The sequence below is a fragment of the Tasmannia lanceolata genome, unplaced genomic scaffold, assembly GCF_043159265.1.
Source record: "Tasmannia lanceolata isolate RefF3 unplaced genomic scaffold, GAP_Taslan_0.1 ptg000008l, whole genome shotgun sequence".
Taxonomy (NCBI): Eukaryota; Viridiplantae; Streptophyta; class Magnoliopsida; order Canellales; family Winteraceae; genus Tasmannia; species Tasmannia lanceolata.
In genome coordinates this window covers 17,600,519-17,624,832 of record NW_027518685.1, presented here as the reverse complement: position 1 = coordinate 17,624,832, position 24,314 = coordinate 17,600,519, and the positions used below count along the sequence as shown (strand labels likewise).

Here is a 24,314-nt window from a genome sequence, read left to right as displayed (position 1 = left end):
CAACTGCAATAAGCTTTTTTATATGAATGATAAATGCAATGCCAATTTATTGTGTTTCTCCATGAACCGAAGCTCTTAGTTCTTTTTTCGTATCTAATAATTTCGGAAAGCTATCACCAACCAATCTAGAAAGTTTAAAATAAAGAATGAAGGAGTGCCGATAACAGAACATATACTCATTTTGATTTGGTGTCTTCAGTGTTTGATGATTGGTGATATGCTCATCAATCTAAACCATGCCTTCGATTTGCAAAATGTCTTTCTAGGCCACATGAAAACAAAATTCCAACAGTTTTTTAGTTATTGGTTTATACACATGATCTCTGTAAAATCATAAGCATGTTTCTTAAATCAACACTCATCATAAAGGGTGTGTTTTGATACACGTACGCATTGCCATAGATCTATAGTTTACAAAAGCACATCACCAGATACTCAGAAGCTACTTACCAATGTATCTAGATTAATCGATCTGTAACCCACCACAACATCCCTAAAAGCTGTAAAGAACAATTTCATAAAATGCAAGAGGGACTGCAAATGGCATAGTTGAAGATCCTCTCCAAGTAGCTTTGGATGGAGATAGTGAAAGAGAAGCATAAACCCCAAAGAAAGGTCAAGAAAATGAAAATTTCATACAAATTTAGAGGAAAAAGAAACTGAGTGCGTATAAGTAAAGAACGGCATTAAATAAATAACAGTGGTTAAGAGCCTCTGTGGATTCAGTATAATGGTTTGGACTCATTTTGTTTTTTGGAAAAGTTCACAGAATCCTTCAATGAGAAATGGCTATTTATAAATCAGAGAAGCCAACATAAGGGCAGCCTGAGAAATGCATATCAAGTGGAATAGCATAGAGAAGTTGATTGTATAGTTGATGGTAGGATGCTCTTCTATGGTTTCTTACTTTCTTCAAACAGGAAAAAAGAAGATCCCGGCTCTTTTTATCTAACAACCCTCTTTAACAATCGGAAGGGAATAAACCTGTCCACCCATAAATCAGAGATTAACTGAGTTGATCAGAGATTAACTGGGAAATGAATATAAATCAGGCTTTTAACTGGGAAATGAATAAGAAGACATCTCTGCTTTTATATCAACTGACGTTTCCAGTCTCCTCAATCCGAAGTGTTACTATTAAAGTAGTTTTTTCACAAAACAAAACGATTTCCTCTCCTTCTAATGTAACACTACTGCCTATAAACTCTTCACACAAAGGAATTCATATCTTATCAGATAACTATAATGCTTTATATTTATTTTTAGATAACCACAACTGATTTCGTATCTATCTATCTATCTATCTGTCTATTATCAATTCTAAAACGTATCTATCTATCTATTATCAATTCTAAAACAGAATCCTGTGCACTTTGGTATATACATAGTAATTGTTATGGTTTAAAGTTTACCCTTAATATGTAATGATGCCCTCGCCCCCCTTTTAGTTTATTTTCTTGGGTATAAATATGATTTTTCCTCATTCAATTTTTTACCCCATATCTTCCAGCCAATGGAAGAGGGTTTGAAAACTCTTTTGAAGATGAGCTCCTGTGGGGATGTCTAACATTGTGTTTTACTTCTACTCTATTTTTTAAACTCAAATAAGTTGTCATGCTACCAGTTGAAGTAGGCTACCAATTAGAGAGGGGTACGAGAGATTTTGAGCAATGGTATTCAAGGTTTTTTCCCCTTCCAAATAAGTTTCTAATTACACTTTGAAAAGCTATGATTTGGCCGACACCTTGAATTTATCGTTGACACACTTGTCGTGTCCGGCATGACACCTGTGTCCACACATGTCGACACTCTTTTCGACACTTTTTAATGTCTGCAAGAAGTGTAGGTAACTTTATATGTATGCACGTGTATGGATGTGCCACAATTTCTAGATTTTGGGGATTAGCCATGTCAGACACCCATATCCGTTTCGAAACTCGATACACAGATCTATTTTCAGAAATCAAGATTATATATACTTTCTATTTTAGCCGTGTCCCCATTTCTTTCTCTTTTGACATATTTCTTTACTAAATGCTAAGTTAGAGTTATGGAGAACTACTTTTGAATCCAAAGGTTGTAGACCGAGTAGGACTAAGACATAACATATGGAATGCAACTTTAGTAATGTAAGGAGGCGGGACGAAGATGTAGTAAATATGACTGGACATGAGTTACCTAAGAGGGATATCGTTCGCTATCTTGGTTCAATTCTACATAAGGAAGGAGGGATTGAAGAGGGTGTTAACCATAGAATAAGAGCAGGTTGGTTGAAGTGGAAGCTTGCCTCAGGAGTTCTGTGCGACCGTAAAATCCCGACCAAGTTGAAGGGAAAGTTTTATAAGACAGCTGTGAGGCCAACCATGCTGTACGGCTCAGAATGTTGGGCCACCAAGAAGCATCATGTGCATAAGATGAGTGTAGCGGAGATGCGAATGCTTAGATGGTAGATAGAATTAAAAATGAAGACATTCGTTAAAAGGTGGGGGTGGCACCAATTAAGGAGAAGATGAGAGAGCACCGCTTAAGATGGTTTGCACATATCCAACGTAGGCCTTAGGATGCTCCGGTGAGAAGAGGCGACTCGTGCCAAATTGATAGAGTAAAAAGGGGTAGGGGCAGACCGAACACTACTTAGGTAGAAACAGTGAGGAAAGACTTGATAGCTAGGAACATAACGGAGAACATGACATTGGATAGGATAGAATGGAGGAAAATGATCCACGTAGAAGAACCCAACTAGAGCTAGGATTAGAACCGGGTAGATTCCTTCTTTATGAAAATTTTCTAAAGTATTCATTTAGCCGACCCCAACTAGTTTGGGACAAAGGCTTTGTTGAGTTGAGTTGAGTTTTGACATCTTCAGCTATTCCTTCACATATGTGATCTTCTTAAGGTCAAGTCATACGAAACTTTACTTCACATTCTATTTTGGTTGCTTTTTTCTTTGCCCTTTGGTCGTTTTCTTGATATGAAGAGGCATCCATTTTTTTTGGATTTGTTATTTCTTTTTCAGGGTTAGGGTTTGTGGCCATGTATTTATGATTCGTGTCATCTTACAAATGGTTGAGTTCATGTGATCTTAAAAACGAGATATTTTTCCCAGTCTATGTTAGTGGGGTTTAGCTGTTTAGGTACTACGATTAGGGATTGTTTGTAGGGATCTTTCTTCTCATGTTTCTATGTCCTCTTATTGTCTCCTTGAATATCAATTTTTTCTTGCAACTGTCGTTTGTCGGGTTAGGGTTTGTGGCTATGGTTTTATTGTTTGGGCGCGTCTTGAAAACCGATGTTATTCCTAGGTTATGTAACAGGTTCTTAGGGTTTAGCTTCTATGCCTAAGGTTTGTATCTATTGATTTTTGTTGTTTCATTGCAATGATTTCTTTTGATCTGATTCTGTATTTTAGCGAGCCTTCTTCTCATCTTCGATTCCTTAGGTTCCTAGTACTGTTTTTTTTTGGAATGGTTCAAATAAAAAATTTCCATAGAAATCATTCAAAAAAATAAAATAAAATTCCATACAAAGAAAACAAATGGCAATGGAAAGAAACATGGTTCAGCTTCCTATTACTGTTAGCAGTTAAAAATGTCTGAATTATAATGCTCTGTAGAGGTTTTGGCCAAGGTTTTTGGGATTGGATAGATATTTAGTTTTGAGTTTGTGTTTTTCTAAGATTAGGTTTTGCAATCTGGTTGGAATTTTGGACTGGTAGTACTATTTGTCCACTGGCATATAAGTTACATGTCAATCCATTCTTCCTTTTTTTGGGTAGGTAAGCTGGGATTGAACCTTCGACCTCATGGTTGAAGAACATTGTCTTTACCAATTGAGCTAGAGGCTCAACCCCAAAATGTTGGTTGCTGTAGGACCATCAGATTTGGTATTCCACTCTAATCTCAGCTTTACATGTTGAATGTGTATGGTCAAGTGCTACTTCTCATTCACAGGGCACCACACAATCATTACAGTGGTGACCCTAGTGTCAAGCGCTGGACTTCTGCTTCCTGATGTGAATAATATGTTATTCTCATAGTAGCTTTTCGTTTATAGTCTGGCAATCATTATGGCCCAGAGCATGTGACTGTGAGGTTTTTCTAGGGACAAAGGGCCGAACTACTTTGGTAGTGAGTGGGCTACCGACTAAACCAGAGAGTGTGACCTATTAAAGACCAAGGATCAGTGTGATCGTTAGTGTCAAAAATAAAATCTCATATGAAAGATCTGACCTACCGGCACTTGCCCCAGATCAGGACAGTCCTTCTTTTCGAACGATTGTCATGACCACCAACCTGGAAAGCAATGCCAGGCGAGGCCTAAGTTTGTCTGAATTTTCTTCTCTGTTATTTATTATAGGGCTTTAGGGTTTGTAAATTTTGGTTTGGTTCGGTATGTATCATTATAATTTTTATCCTGTTTTAAGTTCCTGTAGTTGTTTTGGTTTGGTTTGGTATGTATCATTATTATTTGTATCTTGTTTTAAGTTCCTTTAGTTGTTGGCTACCATGTTTCAAAAAAAAACTTCCTTTAGTTGTTGTCTTTTTAGATGGTTGTGTTGAAATGATTTTTTATTTATTTTCCATATTTATAGACTCTATTATATTTACTTTGCAGACTCTTCCACTTGTTCTGTATTATTCGGTACTGTTATGACTATCATTTAGAATTGGTCTGTAGTTATGGTCTTGAGTTGATATATGTTATTGTGTAAGTTCCTGAAATGGTAAACCATATATACTTTGAGAAAACGGTTCCTACACATATGTGTAGAGAGTTCTCTACACACTAGCTTAAAATACAGTGGGGGCCCACATTGTTTGGGTGATCCAAGCCATCCATTTTAAAGGCCCTCACATAGATAGGGTGTCTACAAAAAATCAGATCCATAGGATCATCCCAACCCTACGATTTGTGGAGGTAAAATGGATGTCTTTAAACCTTCACAAATTAGTCCATTTTTTGCCTCCACAGTTCGAATGGTTAGGATGATCCTATGGATCTGATTTTTTGTGGACACCCTATCTATGTGAGGGCCTTAAAAATGAATGGTTTGGATCACCCAAATAATGTGGCCCCCACTGTATTTTAAGCTAGTGTGTAGATAACTTATCTACACATGTGTGTAGGAACCGTTTTCTCATGTACTTTTCTTCTTCTTTTTTTATTATTAGCAATATGCATATTTTTTTTTTTGAAAATATTAGCAATATGCATGTTGTTACATTATACTCTTGGTTTCTTTCCTGTGTTGCATGGAGAGTGGTATTTCTGTTTGAATACATCAAATATTCGAGGTGTCAGATTTGTCAACCCCAAAAAGTAGGATATATGGATTTGGCATTTTAATTAAATAAATTAAAAATTATTTAAAAATAATAATAATAAACTATATCAGAGAAAATTAGAGCAAGAACAAATGCAAATAATCATTCAATTAATATAGAGAATTATATAGAAAATAAAAAAATTAAAAAACCACAAAACTCATAAAAACACTTGAATTTAATTAATTGAATAAATTTTTTTGAAACTAAAAGTATCCACAAAACTCATAAAAACACTAGAATTTAATTAATTGATTCAAAATTTTAAAAACTGAAAGCATACCTCGCGAATCATAATTGTATACTTGTTGAGGTAGTGGCAGTTTTGTGTAGGACTTTTACAGTATGCTCATAAGTTTATTGCTTCTATTTTATAATTTAAACTCGGACTATTTACAACTTCCTATAATTGGACCATCATATTGAAGCCCTATTTTCAAAGTGTTGATTTATTATAAAGGAAAAGATAATTATGGATATTAATATTTGATCTACATATAATACATCCTAACTTCTGTTGCTTAATTTCCGTAATGTACTCACACATCTTCATTTAATTTTTTATCAATTAGTTATGGGGAAGTGATTTCAGCGCTCCATTATTTTGATAAACATGCGCTTCACTTGTTTGTCGTGTAGTATTTAAATGTCTTTAAGTGCTTTTTGAGAATCGTAATATTCCTCTGACAGCCCTATAAATGCTACACGATAAAAATTGGAGCGCCTGTTTATCAAAACATTGGAGTGCAGAAATCATTTCCCTTAGTTTTGGTCTTATTTTTCCTCAAGTCAAATACAAATACATGAAAGTATTGTTATTTGTGATATTTCTTATACCACACTCAACTAATATCATGTTCAACTTTCATGGTCTATGTTAGTGACTTGTTTTCTTGGTCATTTTGCAGAAAGCTGCATTACAAACAAGGAAGAATACGCTCTAGCAAGTCTAGTCATTTTTGCTTTCTAAATCCGAATTCAAGGATAAAGATCCATATGGCTGGACTGTTACCAGGGGATCCTTCACACCATGGAATGGTCGAAAGTGGGTCATACAGTCTTTCTCATGACCAGCTGGAGGAACTTGATCATTCTAGTTCTAAATGGTATTTCTGTAGGAAGGAAATTGAAGAAAATTCCCCATCTAGAAGGGATGGCATTGATTTGAAGAAAGAAACATATTTTCGCAAATCATACTGCACATTTCTGCAGGATTTGGGCATGAGACTTAAAGTGTAAGTTCTATTTCACGCTTCTTGGTTGTTGCGGATTCATAGTTTATCAGTTACATGAGGTCCTTGCCTTGGGCATAAGATCTGAAGTGGAAGTTCCATCTCGAGTACTCTACCCATTTCAAATTTATTCCATTTTCTTTCTCAGCCACTTGCATCCTTGTTTCTTTTGTTATTTTGAGTTCGAGGTCATTATTTATTGCACGCTGTCAATGTACATATACTCCTGATTTTGAATAATGCTATGATTTGCGGATAGACATGAGTGTCACGTGCCGACACGAACACGGAGTGTCGGACACAACAAACCTCCAAAATTTAGAATCAGGGACGCGGTTAAAATAGAAAGTATATATAATCATGATTAGGGGTGCAACTCAACCCGAGGAACCCATTTTTCCAACCCAACCCGACCCAACCCGATTTCCAACCCGACTGGCTCAACCCGACCCAACCCGATTTCCAATTCATGCACATGTTTTTTGTGGGCCCCACTGTTTATTTTTTTGCTCACATTCCTACACGGGCATCCACCATATAAAAACTCTTTGTAACTGAACAGAAGGATAAATTTATGTTGAAATTTAAGCACATTTCTAGCTTCAATGGGAAATGTGTTCAGTTGAAATCGGGTTTTAAGCACATTTAAGCACATATCGGAATTGGAAATCGGGTTTCGGGTCGGGTCGGGTCAGGTTGCCCGACACCCCAAGCCGACCCAACCCAATTTCCAATTCGGGTTGATTTTTCCCAACCCAACCCAACCCAACCCAACCCAAATTCGGGTTCAAACCGTCGGGTTCGGGTTGCACCTGACCCGAGTTGCACCCCTAATCATGATTTGTGGATGTGGATTCGTATGTCGAGTTTCAACACGGATATGAGTTATCTAACATCACAACATCTAAAAAATTAGACATAGTGACATGTACATACACATAAAATTATTGATCACTATCATAATCTTTAACAAGATAAATATGATATTCATTTAATAAACTAATAAGTTTTGAATTAATCAAGTATAATCTAAAACAAACATGAGATAATCAATTAACAATGCATTCATCAATTTAATCTAGTTCTCTTCTGTCTCTAATATACAACGAGAAAGGGAGATCACTATGATACAATGGATATAGTATTGGAATAAGAGTTTGTTTAGGATTCTGGGTTCAGGGGAGGGGATATAATAACAAATTTAGGTAAAGTAGAGCTAAAAGAAGAGTTAATAATAAAAGAGGTAGACACAATATTCAATAATAAAACAGAATGTTACACTTTACATGGTAAAAAAACTTGTCCACATGCTCACATTAACTCTAACACTCCTAGTAGTACATTTAAAAGTCTCCAAAGGAGTGTCGGCACGTGTGGACCAAGGAAGCTGGATTCGTACCCAGAGTTGGGGATTCGCGAATCCGAATCGTGATTCGATTCGAATCCCCGATTCTGGGGAACCCCAATTCCCAATTTTGGGAACCCCGATTCCCAATTTTGGGAAACCCCGATTCCCACTTTATAGGAACCCCGATTCCCAGGTGATTCCCTGCGAATCCCCAGCGAATCCCAACTCCCCACGACTCTCAGCGATTCCCCGGCGAATCCCCGACGATTCCCCAACGAATCCCCGACGAATCTCCGCCGAATCCCCGTCGACTCTCTGGCAAACCCACGATTCCCGCTTCCCACCATCCCAGGAGCCTTCGATTCCCGCTTTCGAATCCCGAATCGAATTCCGCTTTCGATTCCCGCCTTGGCAACCTTGGTGTGGACATGTGTCGTGTCGAACACGACATGACACATGTGTCAGCAATAAATTCTACGTGTAGGCTAAGTCAGAGGAATGATGGCTTTGTACAACTTCAGCCGCAGATACTGTAGAAATTAGATATAGTGGATTGATCTTGATGTAAGAGTATGCTTACTGTTTAGTTTGTAACAGGTGAGGGGTTGTTTATATAAACCAAAATGTGTGAAAGGTTGCCTGTGTTTAAAGAGCTGCTGGAGGTTTCCTTCTGCTTGTTTTGAAGCTTATTGATTATAGCGATCTCAAGGTTTTCATTTTTGAATAAACGAAAAATTGAAGATGCATGGTCTTCTAGTAGGTTACACGAAGGTCGACTGCTGCCTTATGTGCTACTTTTCACCTTTTATCCTTTTAATACTCTTATGGGCTGTGGAATACAAATAGGATACAATTGACTGAAAGTTCCCATAAAACCATTGTTAAAAAATTGTGTGTTAGTCACAGAAGATCATAGCTTTGGGCTTTACAAAGCATGTACACTTTCCTTTTTTTAAGAAAGCAATTGATTTCCATATTGAATAGCCTAATTTATCTATTGTGATTCTTTTGTTTCTTAGGCCCTGTTCGTTTGAGATTATGACAACCGAGTCCAATAATCTGTCCCGGGTCTCACCATCGGTTGTCATAATCTCAAACGAACAGGGCCTTAGGTTAGTGGACAAATTGGAGTGATTTAAGGAACTGATTGCCTATATTTTCTTTGAACTGCTTTTCGTCGCTAGCATGCTTATTGATTTCAGTAAGACGGTAAGATATCAATTGTCTACATTTTTGGTGAATGATTGGGTTTGAACATAGATATTCGATTCCTTGGAAGTTTACTTTTTAAGTCTATAAGGAACTGATTCAATTTAGTTTCTTCTTGTCAGGAGTATTTTAATACATCATTTAATAATAGAAGATCTTTAGAAAACTAGAAATTTTGTATTTTTTTTAATGGTTATAAATTTGGTATGTTGAGCTGACCAAATCTTTTCTATAGATCTTTTAGCTTGTTTTCCATATTTTTACTTGACGTTACTCCCATTTTATTATTTTTGTAAATATTACTATCTTTTCTATATCCTTCCAAAAATCATATTAATGTCTAGGGAAATGATACTGCGATCCCCTTTTCTAGCATGTCCACCCCATCTTGTTTGTCCTTTCCTAAAAATGTCTGCATTTCGACATCCTTTTGTTTGTGTTTCTTGAATGCCATTTTCAGTGAAGGCAAATAAAAGGGGGTGGAAATGTCATTTTTCTAATTTTTGTTTTGTGGAGGCCTTAAAGTTTTTCCAGTCTTCTGGCATTTTTTATTTTTTTATCTTTTGGATTATTTTGAATAGATTTCAGAACAAAAGTGGCATGGGAAGAAAAAGTTACACATTTGTGATGTATTGTCCGAGTGTCAACCAATTCTCAGCAGATTCCAGAAAGCCTTGATTTTGAACCTCTGTAAAAAAACATATCTTTTTTTCAGAGGTTGGTATTGGAAATGCTATTATGCCTGCTGGGGCCCGAAGTTTCTAGGCCATGCATGCTCACCACCACATGACACACTTAGCCATTGCTCTGATGGTCCATGTCTACTGGCTGTGGTGGACTGATCCTAAATTGTTGGATCAGAAAAAGGCTTCCCCATTGAATGCTGAGTGTTGTCCATTGCGAGGGTAAGATCATCCAATTGCCACCATTTTGGGGATGGGGATACAACACATGCATGTGGTAGAACAACATATCAATGATCCTGATCCTTGTAAATGGTGGGACTGCCAATGCTAAAGTGGATAGCCCTTTGAGGCTTCCTAACAAATCTCATCTAATATCAGCTTATGATAATTTATTTCACTGCAAGTCTTCCTTGCTTGTACATGCTCCATTTTTTAACCTTTGTCATGAAGTGTTGATGCCAGTTAGTTTGCTTTAAACATACAGTATAATGGTTATCTTCAACTTTTTTATTTTATTGATATCGTCCGTTTGAATAACAAAAGATCTTCAATTTATACTATTGCGAGTACTGAGTTTTTATATGATGGAGGGCCGTATGAACACTTAAGGTGGTACTAAAAAGGTACGACCCTTGATATTTGATTCAACTGCAGCTCCTCAAAATGTGAGCTGCCGTTGGATCAAATATCAAGGATGGGATAATGAATATGTGTTCATAAGGCGCTTTGTCAAATCACGTGAAAAGGGGGGCGCATAATCCTACCGGGGGGTGAAAAAATCATCGCCCTATATATATTCCTATACATATCCATTTTTATGTTTACATTTAGTTTGTATTTTAAAGCCATGATTTGTTGTTTTTCTTTTTTTTTTTTTGTATTTTTTTTTGGCCTTGCACTTGGTTTGACACACACACACACACACACTATAATTATCCATAATTATGTTTACATTTATGACTGAAGTGTTATAATTATCCATAATTATGTTTACATTTATGACTGAAGTGTTGTTGAATTATTTACGTGCACATGCAAGTAATTTACAATGATTTTCGATGCAGACCTCAGGTAACCATAGCCACTGCAATAATATTTTGTCATCGTTTTTTCCTTCGCCAATCTCATGCGAAGAACGATAGGAGGGTGAGTATTTCTATTCTTGAGATTTATTTATTATTTTATTTTGGCATGTTACAATTACTCATCATATGCTTTATTTCTTGTTGTTGGAATTTTAGCTAACATTTTATGAAAGGATAAATAAATGGTGGCATGTGGTTGGTTTTATGATCTAAGAAAATTGGATATGGGTGCTGTTCTAAGTATCATTCAATGCAAAGTGTTCAAAATTTGGACTCGGATGAGCACTTGACCTAACTAAAATTGAGTCAACTCAGCCTAGTCAAACAATTATTTGACTGTTTCTGTTGGTCAAAATTGGAAGAGTGCTTGGGCAAGGTAAAATGAAGATGACTTGGGCAAGTCAATGATTAACTGTGGACACTTAAACAGTGGTTTGAACAATAGACATTTTGTGCTTCTATTTTATCTACGAGTGTCCAGAGTCCAGACAAGCTGTCTGTAGGTTCATTGTTCACTAGATTTCCCTTGATAGTAACACTCATCTACCCCCAATAACCTGCTTATCATTAGGAATGAGAGAATGCCGGTTCTGTTCTCTTAAAAGTGGTCTATATTCTAGTGTTATTTAAAGAACTTACTGTATTGTATAAAATGTAATTCTTTATTCTTAAAAGTGGTCTGTATTCTAGTGTTATTTAAAGAACTTACTGTATTGTATAAAATAAAATTCTTTATTCTTAAAAGTGGTCTGTATTCTAGTGTGTTATTTAAATAACTTACTGTTTTATATAATATAAAATGTATGTGTGTCTTTTCTATAATGCTCAGATTCTTCAAAGCTTGAAATCTTTGAGTACAGGATAAGTATACTTGGGTAATAGCAGGGGATACGCTTTGGATACTCCCAATTCGTATCTTTTTTTAATTTTTTTTTTTTTATTGATTTAACCAAGACTATTTCCAGATCCTTTTATTGTTGCATAGTATGCAACACATTAGATCCTTTTGCCTTGGGACAAATAGAAGGGTTTTTTACGTAATACTTGAATTTCACTGCGTACTTTCTGTAAAATATCATCAATCTCCCCACTTTATTAACCTACTTTCACTGCGGTCTTTTTTTCTTCTTCCACCAGTCACAGATATTTATTATTCTCAAATAATCCCTCTGAAATGCTCTCTTTTTCTCTCTCTGCTGTAACAACCTTTATGAAGACAGGATATGGAGCTTAACAATAAATACTAATGGTAGTTTCTAGGAATCATTCTTGTGTTAAGAAATGATCTTCTTCTTCTTGTTTATTGCATGTGATCTTTTGTGTAATGGATAGAACCAGGGAAAGCCCTAACAAAGATGGTGGTTTCTTTTGTGTTGTATGAAAAGGTCTAAGAAAGATAGTGGCGATGTTGTTGCCCTCAGGCGCGATCAGGTTTTTGGGCGTTTTTCATCACCAGTTGTGTCACTTGTGTGAACTTATTCATTCACTCTGTTCTTTTTTTGTTGCCGGATTGTAGAGTTTAGCCCTCAAGAATTTTATGTTTGGGGTTTTCTTCTAGTTTTCATGTTTTATGTCCGTGGTCGGCTACACACCCCTCTTTCTACATTTTTTCGTACGTTCTCCAACCTTTATACTCAAGTGATCTCGATTTTATTGTTGATTGATTTTGCTTCCTTGTCTCTTGATTGTGATTTTCTTGTGAGGGAATTTCCCACTCTGTTCAAACACGTCTTCATTTATTAAAGGCCTTTGTGAAAACATATGATATGTTGGATTTAACAGAGAATTGACATGCTGTAATAGAACTGGAATTGTATCAAAACGCGTGTTCTAGATGGTGAATCTTGGTTGGTTTTTTGCTTGTTACGTGATTGAATGGAAGCCTTGAAATCCTAGCAAGAAAATACGAATCTTTTTACCATCTGAGTGTTCAAATTCTATGAATAAACAGATGATGGGTATGAATCAGAAGCTCTAAATCTTATGGAAGAAAGGAGTGGTTGTTGTGGAATGGAAATGGGTTCTTCATTTGAATCCGTGACTTTTGTGTGGTGAAAAGGATTTTGGAAATAAGGTTCTAGGATTTTTGACAAAATAGGTCAAGGACTAATGAGGTTCTTAACCATTTTCTTTCAGAGTGAGCTATCCATCACAACAACCCTTGATAATGTTGAAGAACGGATCACCATCATACTTGTTGTCGATTGTGAGATCTTAGATTGGATAGTAATCATGATTAGAGTGGAATGACTAGAGGGATCACTTGCTTGTGCATCTTCTTTTACGTCTGAATTTTGAACATATTTTTTCATCGCTGTAGAAGCTTGTCAATTTGTTTGACTATGTAGTAGGTTGTCGATTTCGTTCCTAACCATAAACCATGCCAGATTCAACAAAGTCGGCTGCCTTGTAGGGCTAGATTTGTGTCTGTTGCCTTGAAGAGAATTGACTAAGGTGGAGATGAGAGGAGGAATGGACGATGACTGTAGTATCACTTTCTTCACTGCCAATTACTTCGAGTAAAGAAAATGTGGGAAAGGAACCACCATTCTTTATGGTTCAACAAGCTTTTTGGATTCTCAGCTAGTATAAAAAAAAACAGTTATCTCGTGCTTTTATCTCAAAATCTAGAATGCATGATAAATTTGGAAAAGCGAGAGAAATGGGGAGAGAAGAGGTGGTGGGCAAGAACACTTACTATGTGTATTTTGGGAAAATAACAAATACATAGTAGGGGAAATAAAAGGATTGCGTTGAAAGTAGCGTAATAAGTTGGTGAGGTTCCTTCTCAAAAAAAAGAAAAGTTGGTGAGGTTCATGATATTTGCAATAAGGGATTGTATTGTATTTTAAGTGCTTTATAAGCAGAACCATGTAAAACCCTCCAAAAAGAAACACAGGTAATTCATTTAAAAAAAGAAGAAAGAAACATAGGGAATTGTGTTTTAATTTAATCTCATAATGTTTTTGACTATACCATGTCCCTGACTTCTTACCATACACAGGGGAACCATGTAAAAAAAGAAAAAAACATAGGAGAATCATGTGAAACCCCCCAAAAAGAAACACAAGGAAGTCATTTATGTTGAGAGTGGGCTTATTACATAGACCCACTTATGTGGGGGTATTTCTGTACTTTCCATGTAACCCTGTTTTATATACATATATATAATCATTTTCGTGTGGGAGAGATAGACAACTCTCTCTCAACTCTTCTCCACATCTCATCTCTTCTCTCATGGAAGATAGGATATCTCTAACATGGTATCAGAGCTAATGGTAGTGGGAGTCAATGATCCTGAAGAAGTGGCGAGACGAGACGCCCCACTCCCACCATCCGAAGACGCGCGACGCGAGGGATGAACCCCTTCTCCACCCTTTTTGGGTTTTTCAATAAAACCTAAACCTACCCTTATCTCCTTAATCTTCTTCCACCACACAACCGTAACCGCTACCCTAACCCTATGCGCCCCACCTCTCTCAACCCTAAACCTAGCTGAAACCCTTCTTTTTGAGTTTTTCCTCATCTCCTTAATCTTCTTCCACCACACAACCGTAACCGTTACCCTAACCCTATGCGCCCCGCCTCTCTCAACCCTTAACCTAGCCGCCCCCGTCATCCCTCCTCCAACCCTAGCCGCCCCCCTTAATAGACCTCCCAATAATATTTGCCCAACCCTTTTCCCTTTTTCCCATCCCAAAAGTCCCTTTTGAATTATAACCCTAACCCTAATAATTTCTAAATGTAATTTTCTCTCAAACGTAACCCTAGACCCCTCTCTCAAATCAATTTTCTCTTCTTCTCTTGTTGATATCATCTTTTAACTTCGCGTTCTATTCAAATCTGTCCCTATTCCACTCTTTCTTTATGTTCTAAACTTGTTTCTTCTTCTTTTTTATTCCGTTATTGGTTTCAGAACGTTGGTTGGCGGTCCTCTTTTCTTTCTACTATGTTTGTTGGGTATACTAGACCCTTTGTTTGTCCCGGAACCACATTTTGATGTCTTCGAAAGTGATTGTTGATGGCTTTGTTTTTAGATTTGTGAGTGGCGGTGATTGTTGGTGATATAAGTGCTCGCCAGCTGTTTGATGAAATGTCTGAGAGAATTTTTTGTTGGCTTTGGTAGTGATCGGTTGTGCCTCGTTACTTGTGTTGTTGGTGGTGATTGGTGTGTAGTTGGTATTGGTGGTGACATCATTTGTTGGGTCTTCTGTTGATGACCTTGCGGTGGATCTATGTTGAGCTTTTGTTGGTGATTTGATTTTTGGTCTTGGTAGCGATTTGGTGGTTCGTTGTTAGTGCTGATAGTGGCTGAGATTTCTGTTGATATTGGTTGGTCGTGATCCATATGTTGGAGTATGTTGGTGGTTTATGATTCATCATGAATTGTTATTGGAGATTTCTTAGTGTCCGTTTTCGGTGGTGATCGATTCTTGTTGGTTGACTGTTTCTGATGGAGTGTTGTGTTGTGAGCGACTCCGGCTGATGTTTGGGCCCTCTTTGTTGGTGGTTCGTTGGTGGGTTAGTTCCTTCTACGCTTTGTTTGTTGGTTGGTTCTACACTTGGTGTTTGTTGGTTGGTTCTACACTTGGTGTTTGTTGGTGCTTCGGAGCCGCATGCTGTTTGTTGGTGCTTCTACATGTTGTGTATAGTTGCTTTGCATGGATTTACACATTCATTGTGGTTGTGGTAGTTTGCGTTACTTTACACCTTCGTCGTTGTTTGTGGCTTGCCATACTTTGGTTGTCTGCCTTGTTGGTTCTTTGTGTTTTATCGGAGCCGTGCGATGCTATGTGGCACTTTGGTTGTCTCCTTGTTGGTTGGCAAGCTCATATATCTCAGTTAGTATAGGAGCTCTCCTCACACCTCTCACTGGGCCGCGGTACTTCAGATTCTTTGGTACTTGAAAGGCACTCCAGGAGTCCAGGGAGAGGCCTATTATTTAAGAAGCATGGTCATACAAAGATAGAAGGGTTCTTTGATGCAGATTGGGCATGATCTCCAGCAGATAGGAGATCAGCCACTGGATATTGCACCTTCGTAGGAGGTAACTTGGTGTCATGGCGAAGCAAGAAACATGATGTCATAGCAAATTCCAGTGTCGAAGCCGAATACAGAACCATGGCTCATACGAGTGGAGAATTGATTTGGTTGCGCTTCCTTTTGTCGGTGATTGGTGTCGCTCTTTCCTCTCCTTCTCAATTATATTGTGATAATAGGTCCGCGATTCATATTGCTACAAATCCAATCCTCCATGAGCGGACTAAACACATTGAGGTGGATTGCCATTTCATGCGTCAAAGAATCCAAAAGGGCAAGATATGCACTGTTTTTCCTAGATCAGTGGATCAGTTGGCTGAAATGTTTACTAAGTCCTTAAGTAAGGCTATGTTGAGCGATACTTGTAACAAGCTGGGAGTGTATGATATATACATTCCAGCTTAAGGGGGGTGTTAGAAGGTGTATGTATTTGCCTAAAGGCATCATGGTCTTTGTACTCTTTCTCTTTAATATAAATACATAAGTGAGGGGGAGCATCTCTCCAACTCACTCTTTTCCTCTCATTCTCTTCTCTTCTTCTCCCTCAACATGTACTTTCCATGTAACCCTAATTTACACACACACACACACACACACACATATATATATATATAATCATTTTTCGTGTGGGAGAGAGATAGACAACTCTCTCTCAACTCTTCTCCACTTCCCATTTATTCTCTCATGGAAGAGAGGATACCTCTAACAATTTTGAAAAGAAAAGAAAGAAACACATGGAATTGTGTTTTAATTTAGTCTCATAATGTTTTCGATGTTACTATGTCCCCAACTTCTTACTAAACAAATTATGTTCCATCAGTGACGTTCTCCAAATAGTAGATAACAAAGTCAAGTTTGGCTCTTTGGCGTAAAGTCATAGGTTTGCTCCCTAGTGACGAGCGTTCGAATCCCCCCTTGTTTACTCGATGTGCGTGGTCTTCCGGGTGCCTGCGCGTATCCCTAGGGAATAGTCCCGCCCTACAAAAGTGGGGTGGGGATACCTTGCGGCACAAAATAAAAGTCAACATTACTATTCTTGTTGCAACCTAACCTATGCTTTGAGCGGCCACATTATCTTAGAAAAAGCCAAATTTAAGACTAATATAATTTAATACAGATTGTTGAAATGAGTAATCTGCTGGGTTAGTCCTTTGCTGGATCATATCAGGAGGCCAAGGCTTTTTTCATCTCCCTATAACTGCAGGATGTACAAGAATATTCCCCTGCCAAAAGTACGAAAAAGTAGTTCTAGGTTGGACAGGGAGATGTCTAGGTTGGAGTCGATGTGAGCTAGTGGCAGGTTAACGAAGGAAGGCATCGCGTGGGCGAGTTACTGTGAGAGGAGGAGAAGGAAAAGAGGGGGGGCTTAAAGAGTGACCTTGTTTTGTGGCAATCAATTAGAGAGTGCCTGGTTCTTAAAGACTCCCACTTGAAGGTGTTCCTCATCAGCTTCAATTAGAATGCCAACAGTGTCTCAATATGCTTCAAAAGAAATAGCCAAACAACATGCACGGGTAATTTTTCAATCTGTAAAGCAAGCCTCGGCTGGAATTAACTCTGATTCCAAGCTCGTCAACAATTTAAAACACTAGTTCTCCAAATTCAGATCACTACAGCCATTATGATAAGAATACAGAGCCTGCTGTTTTATATCACACTTCCACTTCCATTTTCTAGAAAAGGTCTAGGAATTACTTAAGCAACTGAACCTTTCGGTGGAATTCCACCCTACAATCGAGAATGGCTTGAGGTTGCGCCAGAAACATCAAATGAACCACCCGACAATGAACGAAATCAGTCCATGCGAGTCTTGGAACTCATTACACAATTCTGTAACAGAATCTAGTAGAGGAGTTTGTCTAGTCGGTTTTTGCATCCAATTCCAGCACTGTAAAGAGCATGCGCCAATTTTCAGCTAAATAGCAGTGAGCTCAAAGGTTCCAATAACAAGAGTTAACCAAGCATCTAATTAATACCGAAATGCCCGAGCTTAGAATGACGATTTTGGTCAAGGAGGCCGTAAGAACTAGAATGACGAAAAGGCCACTTATCTCTTAGAAATTATCAAAAGATCAGAAACGCAAGTGTCCTTGCTTGTAAGTCAACAAGGTAAAGATACCCTCTGGACCTGAACCGAAATTGTGCAGGAATGCATGCTTTCTTCACCAGCAACGAAATCACTATATAAGCATGGAGATCCAAAAGGCATAGGGGCTAGGACTTAGAAGGATAAAAGAAGTCAGCCAAGCACTATTAGGAAAATGGTTATGGAGATATGGCGAGTCGACATCACGGATTTGGGTCAAAGTTATCGACAGCAAGTATGGAACACAAGTGGGGCATTGGGAGTCAGGAGATTGGATCAGGCAATCTGGGTGGATTGTGTGGAGGGACATTTTGAGCTATAAACAACTCTTTCTTCAAGGCACCATATTCAGAGTTCAATCAGGCAGTAGAGTAAGGTTTTGGTATGATAAGTGGTGCTCACCTGTTGCTCTAAAGGATATGTTTCCGGAGTTGTTTGTGGTGTCCTCATCAGGAGAGGCCTTAGTTAAAGATTGGTTCGAGAGAAGTGGGGATAAGGTGGTGTGGATGCCACCTTTCATGATGAATTTCTTCGATAGAGAACTTCAATCGGTTAATCGACTCTTTGAAATGTTGGAGTGATGCTCCATCAAGAGAAACAGATCAGATAAAAGCGTATGGGTATGGAACACTTTGGTCGAATTCTCTGTAAAATCTTTCTACACTATCTCATGCCTAGCCCTGCAGCCCCCAGCTTAGCAAGATTTTGGTCCATTCAAGCCCCCCAAGAGGGGGACTGTGGGAATCTTTGGGTGGTCCGCACTTCGCAAGCGCAGTCAGACGGTGGATTTTCTACGGGAACAGAAAATGTTGATTGTTGATCATTTCACCTTATGTATTAAAGAGGGTGAATCTGTAGACCACCTATTTATACATTTCTTCGTAGTGAGACAGATATGGAGTGGTATACTGCAACTTTTTGGGATCTCTTTGGTATTCCCTAAGGATTTTATCGCCCTCTTGGAACATTGGCAAGTTAGCCCTTGGGGGATAAAAAGGCAAGATTCTATGGAAGACCTCCTTCCTAGTAGTCGTTTGGGTGTTATGGAAGGAGAGAAACGCTAGAGTCTTCAAAGGATTCGTTAAGAACCCCTCTTTCCTATTCAACAAGGTTATAGCCCTCACAATTTCGTGGGTAGGAACCCTTCCGACCTTTAAATTTGTTTCTGCCTTTTTGTTGTGGCATGGATGGAGAGAGGTGTGTGAAAGCTCGGAGATGAGAATTTCTATAGTAGAGGAATGGGAGCCACCACCTCCGGGCTTCTTGAAGCTTAATTTCGATGGATCAAGTCTTGGTAATCCAGGATTGGCAGGTATAGGGGGGAGTTCCTAGGGGCAATGGAGGGGCCGCAAAATGGGCTTTTGTAGGACCAATTGAAGTGCCAGATTCAAATGAGGCGGAGGTGCATGCAGTCCACCAAGGATTCAAATTCTTAGAGGGTGGAAATTTAGATAATGTGATGATTGAAGGGGATCCGTGAATGTCATCTGATGGCCAAGGGGATCCCACATTTTCTCTTGGAGATTCGCTGAATTTTTCGAGGAGATTAAGGATATCTCAGGTAATTCACTCATCTTTTTTTTGCCACATAAGAAGATCGGCAAATGGTGCAGCGGATAGGCTTGCTAGGGATGGGGCGCATAAGGAGGACATCGAGCAGTTTGATTTTTCTTACCTCCTTGATTTTTTGTGTGGCCCGTAGTGCCCCTTCTCTTTGTCCGGATGTACTTATATGCTCTTTGTTTTCCTTTTCTTTTTTCTGCTGTATTTTGACCAGCTCAGTCTTTCTTGAATGAAATTCTAGCCATTCAAAAAAAAAAAAGGGCATGGAGATCCAACACATTTATGTGGAATTATCACAGAGAAATCAACATGCAAAGCAACGATGAAAAAATCTACTAGTCCTCTTTGAATCTCCAACACAAATTCAAAGGATTTTCATTCCAAAATGTCTCAATCGAAGAAGCTTACCTAACATGCAAAGAGCAAAAGAATCTGGAAGTGAATTCTCTAAGAGCATTGTCCAGAATAGCAACAAACATCTTGGATGGGACCTTGCAGAAATTCTGGACTTTCTTGAACTGAATTCTCTCAAACATTGGCTGGGCGTTGTCACACTCAGCTTGCTTTACAAACACACTAGAACCTTGTGTGGGCACAAGGTTAAAGACGAACAAAGAAAAAGAAGAGCTTAAAAATTAGCTCAATTAATCCTCTTTCTTGCTACTTGTACAGAGTCACACCAAAATTAGCCCCCCCCCCCCCCCCCCCCCCCAACTCCCTAAAAAAAAACTTCGAGGTTTGAAATGAAAATTTTCAAGTTCTGAAATGAAAATGTGGAGGGAAAGGTATTTATACCCCCCGTTACAGTTAAATTCAAATGAAATGAAATTCCTAAACTAAATTAAATGAGATTTAAATAGGTGCACGTGCATAAATTGCACTTACCATAGTCCTAATGGATCATTAACATGAAAACTAAGCTGCTTTTCAAGGCAAGTTCTTCTTAGCCCTTAGATTGGCCTTGGCCCACCACCATGTATTTGAAGGATAGATGCTAGGCTCCCTTGCATCACTCTCCCCTTCTTTGAAGACCTTGCCCGCATTGTCTTCAAATTCCACCTTCCTACTTACTCTCTTCTTAGCAGCACTTGTAGTCAAATGGAAGAGCTTTCTCCAAAAAGCAAGACAAAAGCAAAGCGAAGGATGTGTATAGAAAACAGTCCTTGTGTCCCCTCTCAAGTGGGTACACTTCATAGAATTCGTCTAGAAGTGTTCCAGTTGCCTTGGGGAATACCATAAGGCTTTCAACCCTTGTTGCATCATTGTTTTGCACATCTAATTCATTGCCCATAGTTTCCACTTGCAACTTGTCAAGGCCATGGTCGATGTCTTATTTGCTTAGGCTAGGATCAAATATAACCACCCTAGCACTAGGAATTTGCCACTCTTCTTCCACTTTCCTTTTTGGAAGTGTCACGATTCCTTTCATTTGTCGCTTGTACTAAGCCTCTTATCATTCTTAGAAGAAACCAAAACGAATTTCTTATTATCAACATGGTATGTGTAGGTGTTGACAAATCCATAATAGATTGCCCGCCTATCAGATTGCCACGGCCGTCCTAAAAGGAGATTGCTTGCATCCATGCCTATGATATCACACCACACATTGTCTTCATATGTATTTCCTAAAGAATATGAAACCAAGCATCGGTTAGAGATTTTTTCCTCACCTTCAAAGTTCACTTCATGGCCTTGTTGGTCTTCGCCACCAACTAAAAGTGTCTCTTCTTCTTGTATAAGCATTTGATGACGATTCTTTGGGCAGTCCCGTAATTAATGGTCAACTTCCCCACATCCAAGACACTTAAATGGTGGCCTAGATGTTGAAACTGCCCTTGAGGGCCTTGATTTGTTTGTGACCGTGTGAAAGCTCTATTAGGATATGTGGCTGCACTATGGACAACATCTTGCACCTTTGTGGGAGCGGACTGTCGGGAGATAACCTGTTTCACTTGTGGTGAAAGAGTCCCTTGGCCGGTTGGACGTAGAAAGAATCTGTGATGTGCGTATGGGGAAAACTGTCTTTGGATTTTCCTAAGATATTTGGAATTCATTTCTTTCTCTCATTGGTGTCTGATTTTTATTCATTTTATAATTTTCTCTTTTTGGAATTATTTTGTGGATTATGATTTGGATGAATTTAGTTTCTTTGGTGGCTGACATCTTAAGCTTAACATTTTAAAAAAAAAATCCTTGCTGTATTTTGATAATCTATGATCGGTTTATGCTGATTTGGAAATGCATGTTGTTGTTTTAGATAAAACCCATATATTGCTCCTAAATTTCCAGAAATTCATCCGTGAACATATATTTTTGCACCAAGTTGGTTTATTAGCATATAGCTTCAGTTCATCTCTATCTTAACCAATAAAGGTTGTTTCATCTAGCAACCTTAATAAAGAGGACCTTTTCACCCCTTCCCTTTAACCAATAGAGTTTTTTATTTAAATATATGATAATTATTTATTCCACGCTCTGCACAACTGTATTGGTTGATTTTTGAATATTTTGATGTTGCAGACCATTGCAACGGTGTGCATGTTTCTTGCGGGGAAGGTCGAAGAAACTCCTCGCCCCCTAAAAGATGTCATTCTCGTGTCCTATGAAATCATACATAAAAAAGATCCCGCGGCTGTCCAGAGAATCAAACAGAAGGTAGAACCACGTGTTCCAAGTCAACATATTATATTACTTATTTCTTGTGCATTTAGTGGCCTTAATGTGTATTTCTTTCTCAGGAAACATACGAGCAGCAAAAAGAGCTTATTTTACTAGGGGAGCGGGTTGTACTTGCAACTCTAGGTTTTGATCTTAACGTGCACCACCCGTACAAACCCCTTGTCGAAGCAATAAAGAAATTCAAGGTTGCCCAGAATGCCCTTGCTCAAGTCGCATGGAATTTTGTCAATGACGGGTATGCCCAAGCCGTTATTTTTCTTTCTTTCAGTTCCAGTTGTCAATCCTGTGTATTCCATGGGCTTTCTTCCTTTAGTTCTTTACACACTGGAAAGGGGTATGCAGGCTGCGGACATCGCTCTGCTTGCAATTTAAGCCCTATCACATTGCAGCGGGTGCCATCTTTCTCGCTGCTAAATTTCTGAAGGTTAAGCTGCCATCTGACGGCGAAAAAGTCTGGTGGCAAGAGTTTGATGTCACCCCTCGACAGTTGGAAGGTTCATGTTTATATGCTAACACTTTCTACAAGCATTTATGAAAGGTGGTCGGATGGTTTTTTTGCTCATGTTTGACATTTATTTCTTGCAGAGGTTAGCAATCAGATGTTGGAACTTTACGAACAAAACCGTACAGTACAATCTTCCCATGGGAGTGAAATTGAAGGGAGCATGGGCGGTGGGTCTAACCATCAAGCTCAAGCAAAAACGCCGGCCATTATTGAGGAATCGGTCTCAGGAAATGGTTATTCTCAAACTTCAGCTCGGCCAGTGGCGGATCAATCATATCTTGATAACCAAAGTGCACCTCTGAGAACTTTGCAAAACCCAAGTAATGAATATCCAAGTGAAGAAACTAGGAGCGGTGGTTGGGACCATGAGGTGAAGAAAGGTGGGAGCAAGGACCTTCGGCATCATGAAGCTGAACAGTTTTCGACAGAAACTACAAACAGGTCCAAATCCAGGCCTGAGCGACCTGTTGAAAATGCCGAGAGGAATGAGAGCGGGGAAGCAGTGGAAGCAAGGGAATTGAAAGATGGGGGACGTAATTCTGGGTACTGCCCACCAGATGTCATCACAAAGATTGACAAGGACAAGGTTAAAGCCGCTCTAGAGAAACGCAAGAAATTCCGTAGTGACACAACCCGGAAAACTGACTTGATGGACGAAGATGATCTCATCGAGAGAGAGCTCGAAAATGGCATTGAATTGGCCGCAGAGGATGAGAAAACCAAGCAGCAATCAAGAAGGCAGAGCTGGTCTAAGCCCCTATATAGGCTTCCAGATCTTGAGGACCCAATTTCAGGAATTGAGGGTGACAATGATACTAGGGTTAAAAATTATCCTGTGATGAAAGAGGAGCAATCATCAGAGAGTAAGAAGAGGTCAAGATCTTTCGATATGGAAGAATTGGGGGGTCATAGAACTGTGATGGTGAACAATGCGGAAGAAGGTGAGCTTTCAGAGGAATTTCGTTCGCCCAAGCTGAGCAGCAGTCCTCTCGCAGAGACTATAATCAAGCAACGGCACGATGATCGACCTTTTTCTCATGTCTCGTACCATAATCGTCCGAGTGGGAGAGGGCCTCTTGATTATGGGGAAAGAGATCATCATAAGAGGCACAAAGAAGGTCTTGTGTGAGCAAGTGGACAGTAATGATATTGGTTGGTTTTCCATTCTTAAGATAATTTAAGGTCTCTTTAATCTACGTTCTTTCCTGCGACTTTTGGATGATATATAAAGAATTGGCAGTGGGGTGGGGGGTTGGCTGATATGCCCTCGAGCTTTTGTATACAACATTATATGTTGAACATTGTCTTCAAGTTTTTTATTCAGATCCTCTAACTTGCAAGTCATCCAATTCTGACAGAAGAGACATAAACTTCTTTCTAATTATCATTTTGAAAAGAAAAAAAAAACACAAGTTTTGTGAACATCTAATTAAAATAGAAAGAGTTAGCATAAACACTTATAGCAGAGTGCTTTCGCCGTTGGTGTTCTTTCCGATCTCTACGCATTTCACCGCTCCACCGGAAATTCCCTCTGCCCCTACCGTACTCCAGCTTGGT

The 24,314-nt window shown here is 38.8% G+C and overlaps 1 protein-coding gene across 2 annotated transcripts in view; it reads left to right on the top strand.

Annotated features, from left to right (window-relative positions):
* LOC143884633 (cyclin-T1-3-like) overlaps window positions 1-24,084 on the top strand; it is a 28,323-nt gene extending 4,239 nt beyond the window's left edge. For both annotated transcript variants that reach the window (XM_077388298.1, XM_077388299.1), the window contains exons 2-7: window positions 6,233-6,559; window positions 10,864-10,945; window positions 22,094-22,228; window positions 22,312-22,487; window positions 22,595-22,746; window positions 22,838-24,084. In XM_077388298.1, the coding sequence (XP_077244413.1) occupies window positions 6,321-6,559; window positions 10,864-10,945; window positions 22,094-22,228; window positions 22,312-22,487; window positions 22,595-22,746; window positions 22,838-23,886 (1,833 nt within the window). In that variant the 5' untranslated portion in view covers window positions 6,233-6,320 and the 3' untranslated portion in view covers window positions 23,887-24,084. The remainder of the gene's footprint in view (window positions 1-6,232; window positions 6,560-10,863; window positions 10,946-22,093; window positions 22,229-22,311; window positions 22,488-22,594; window positions 22,747-22,837) is intronic.
* Window positions 24,085-24,314: the final 230 nt, after the last annotated feature.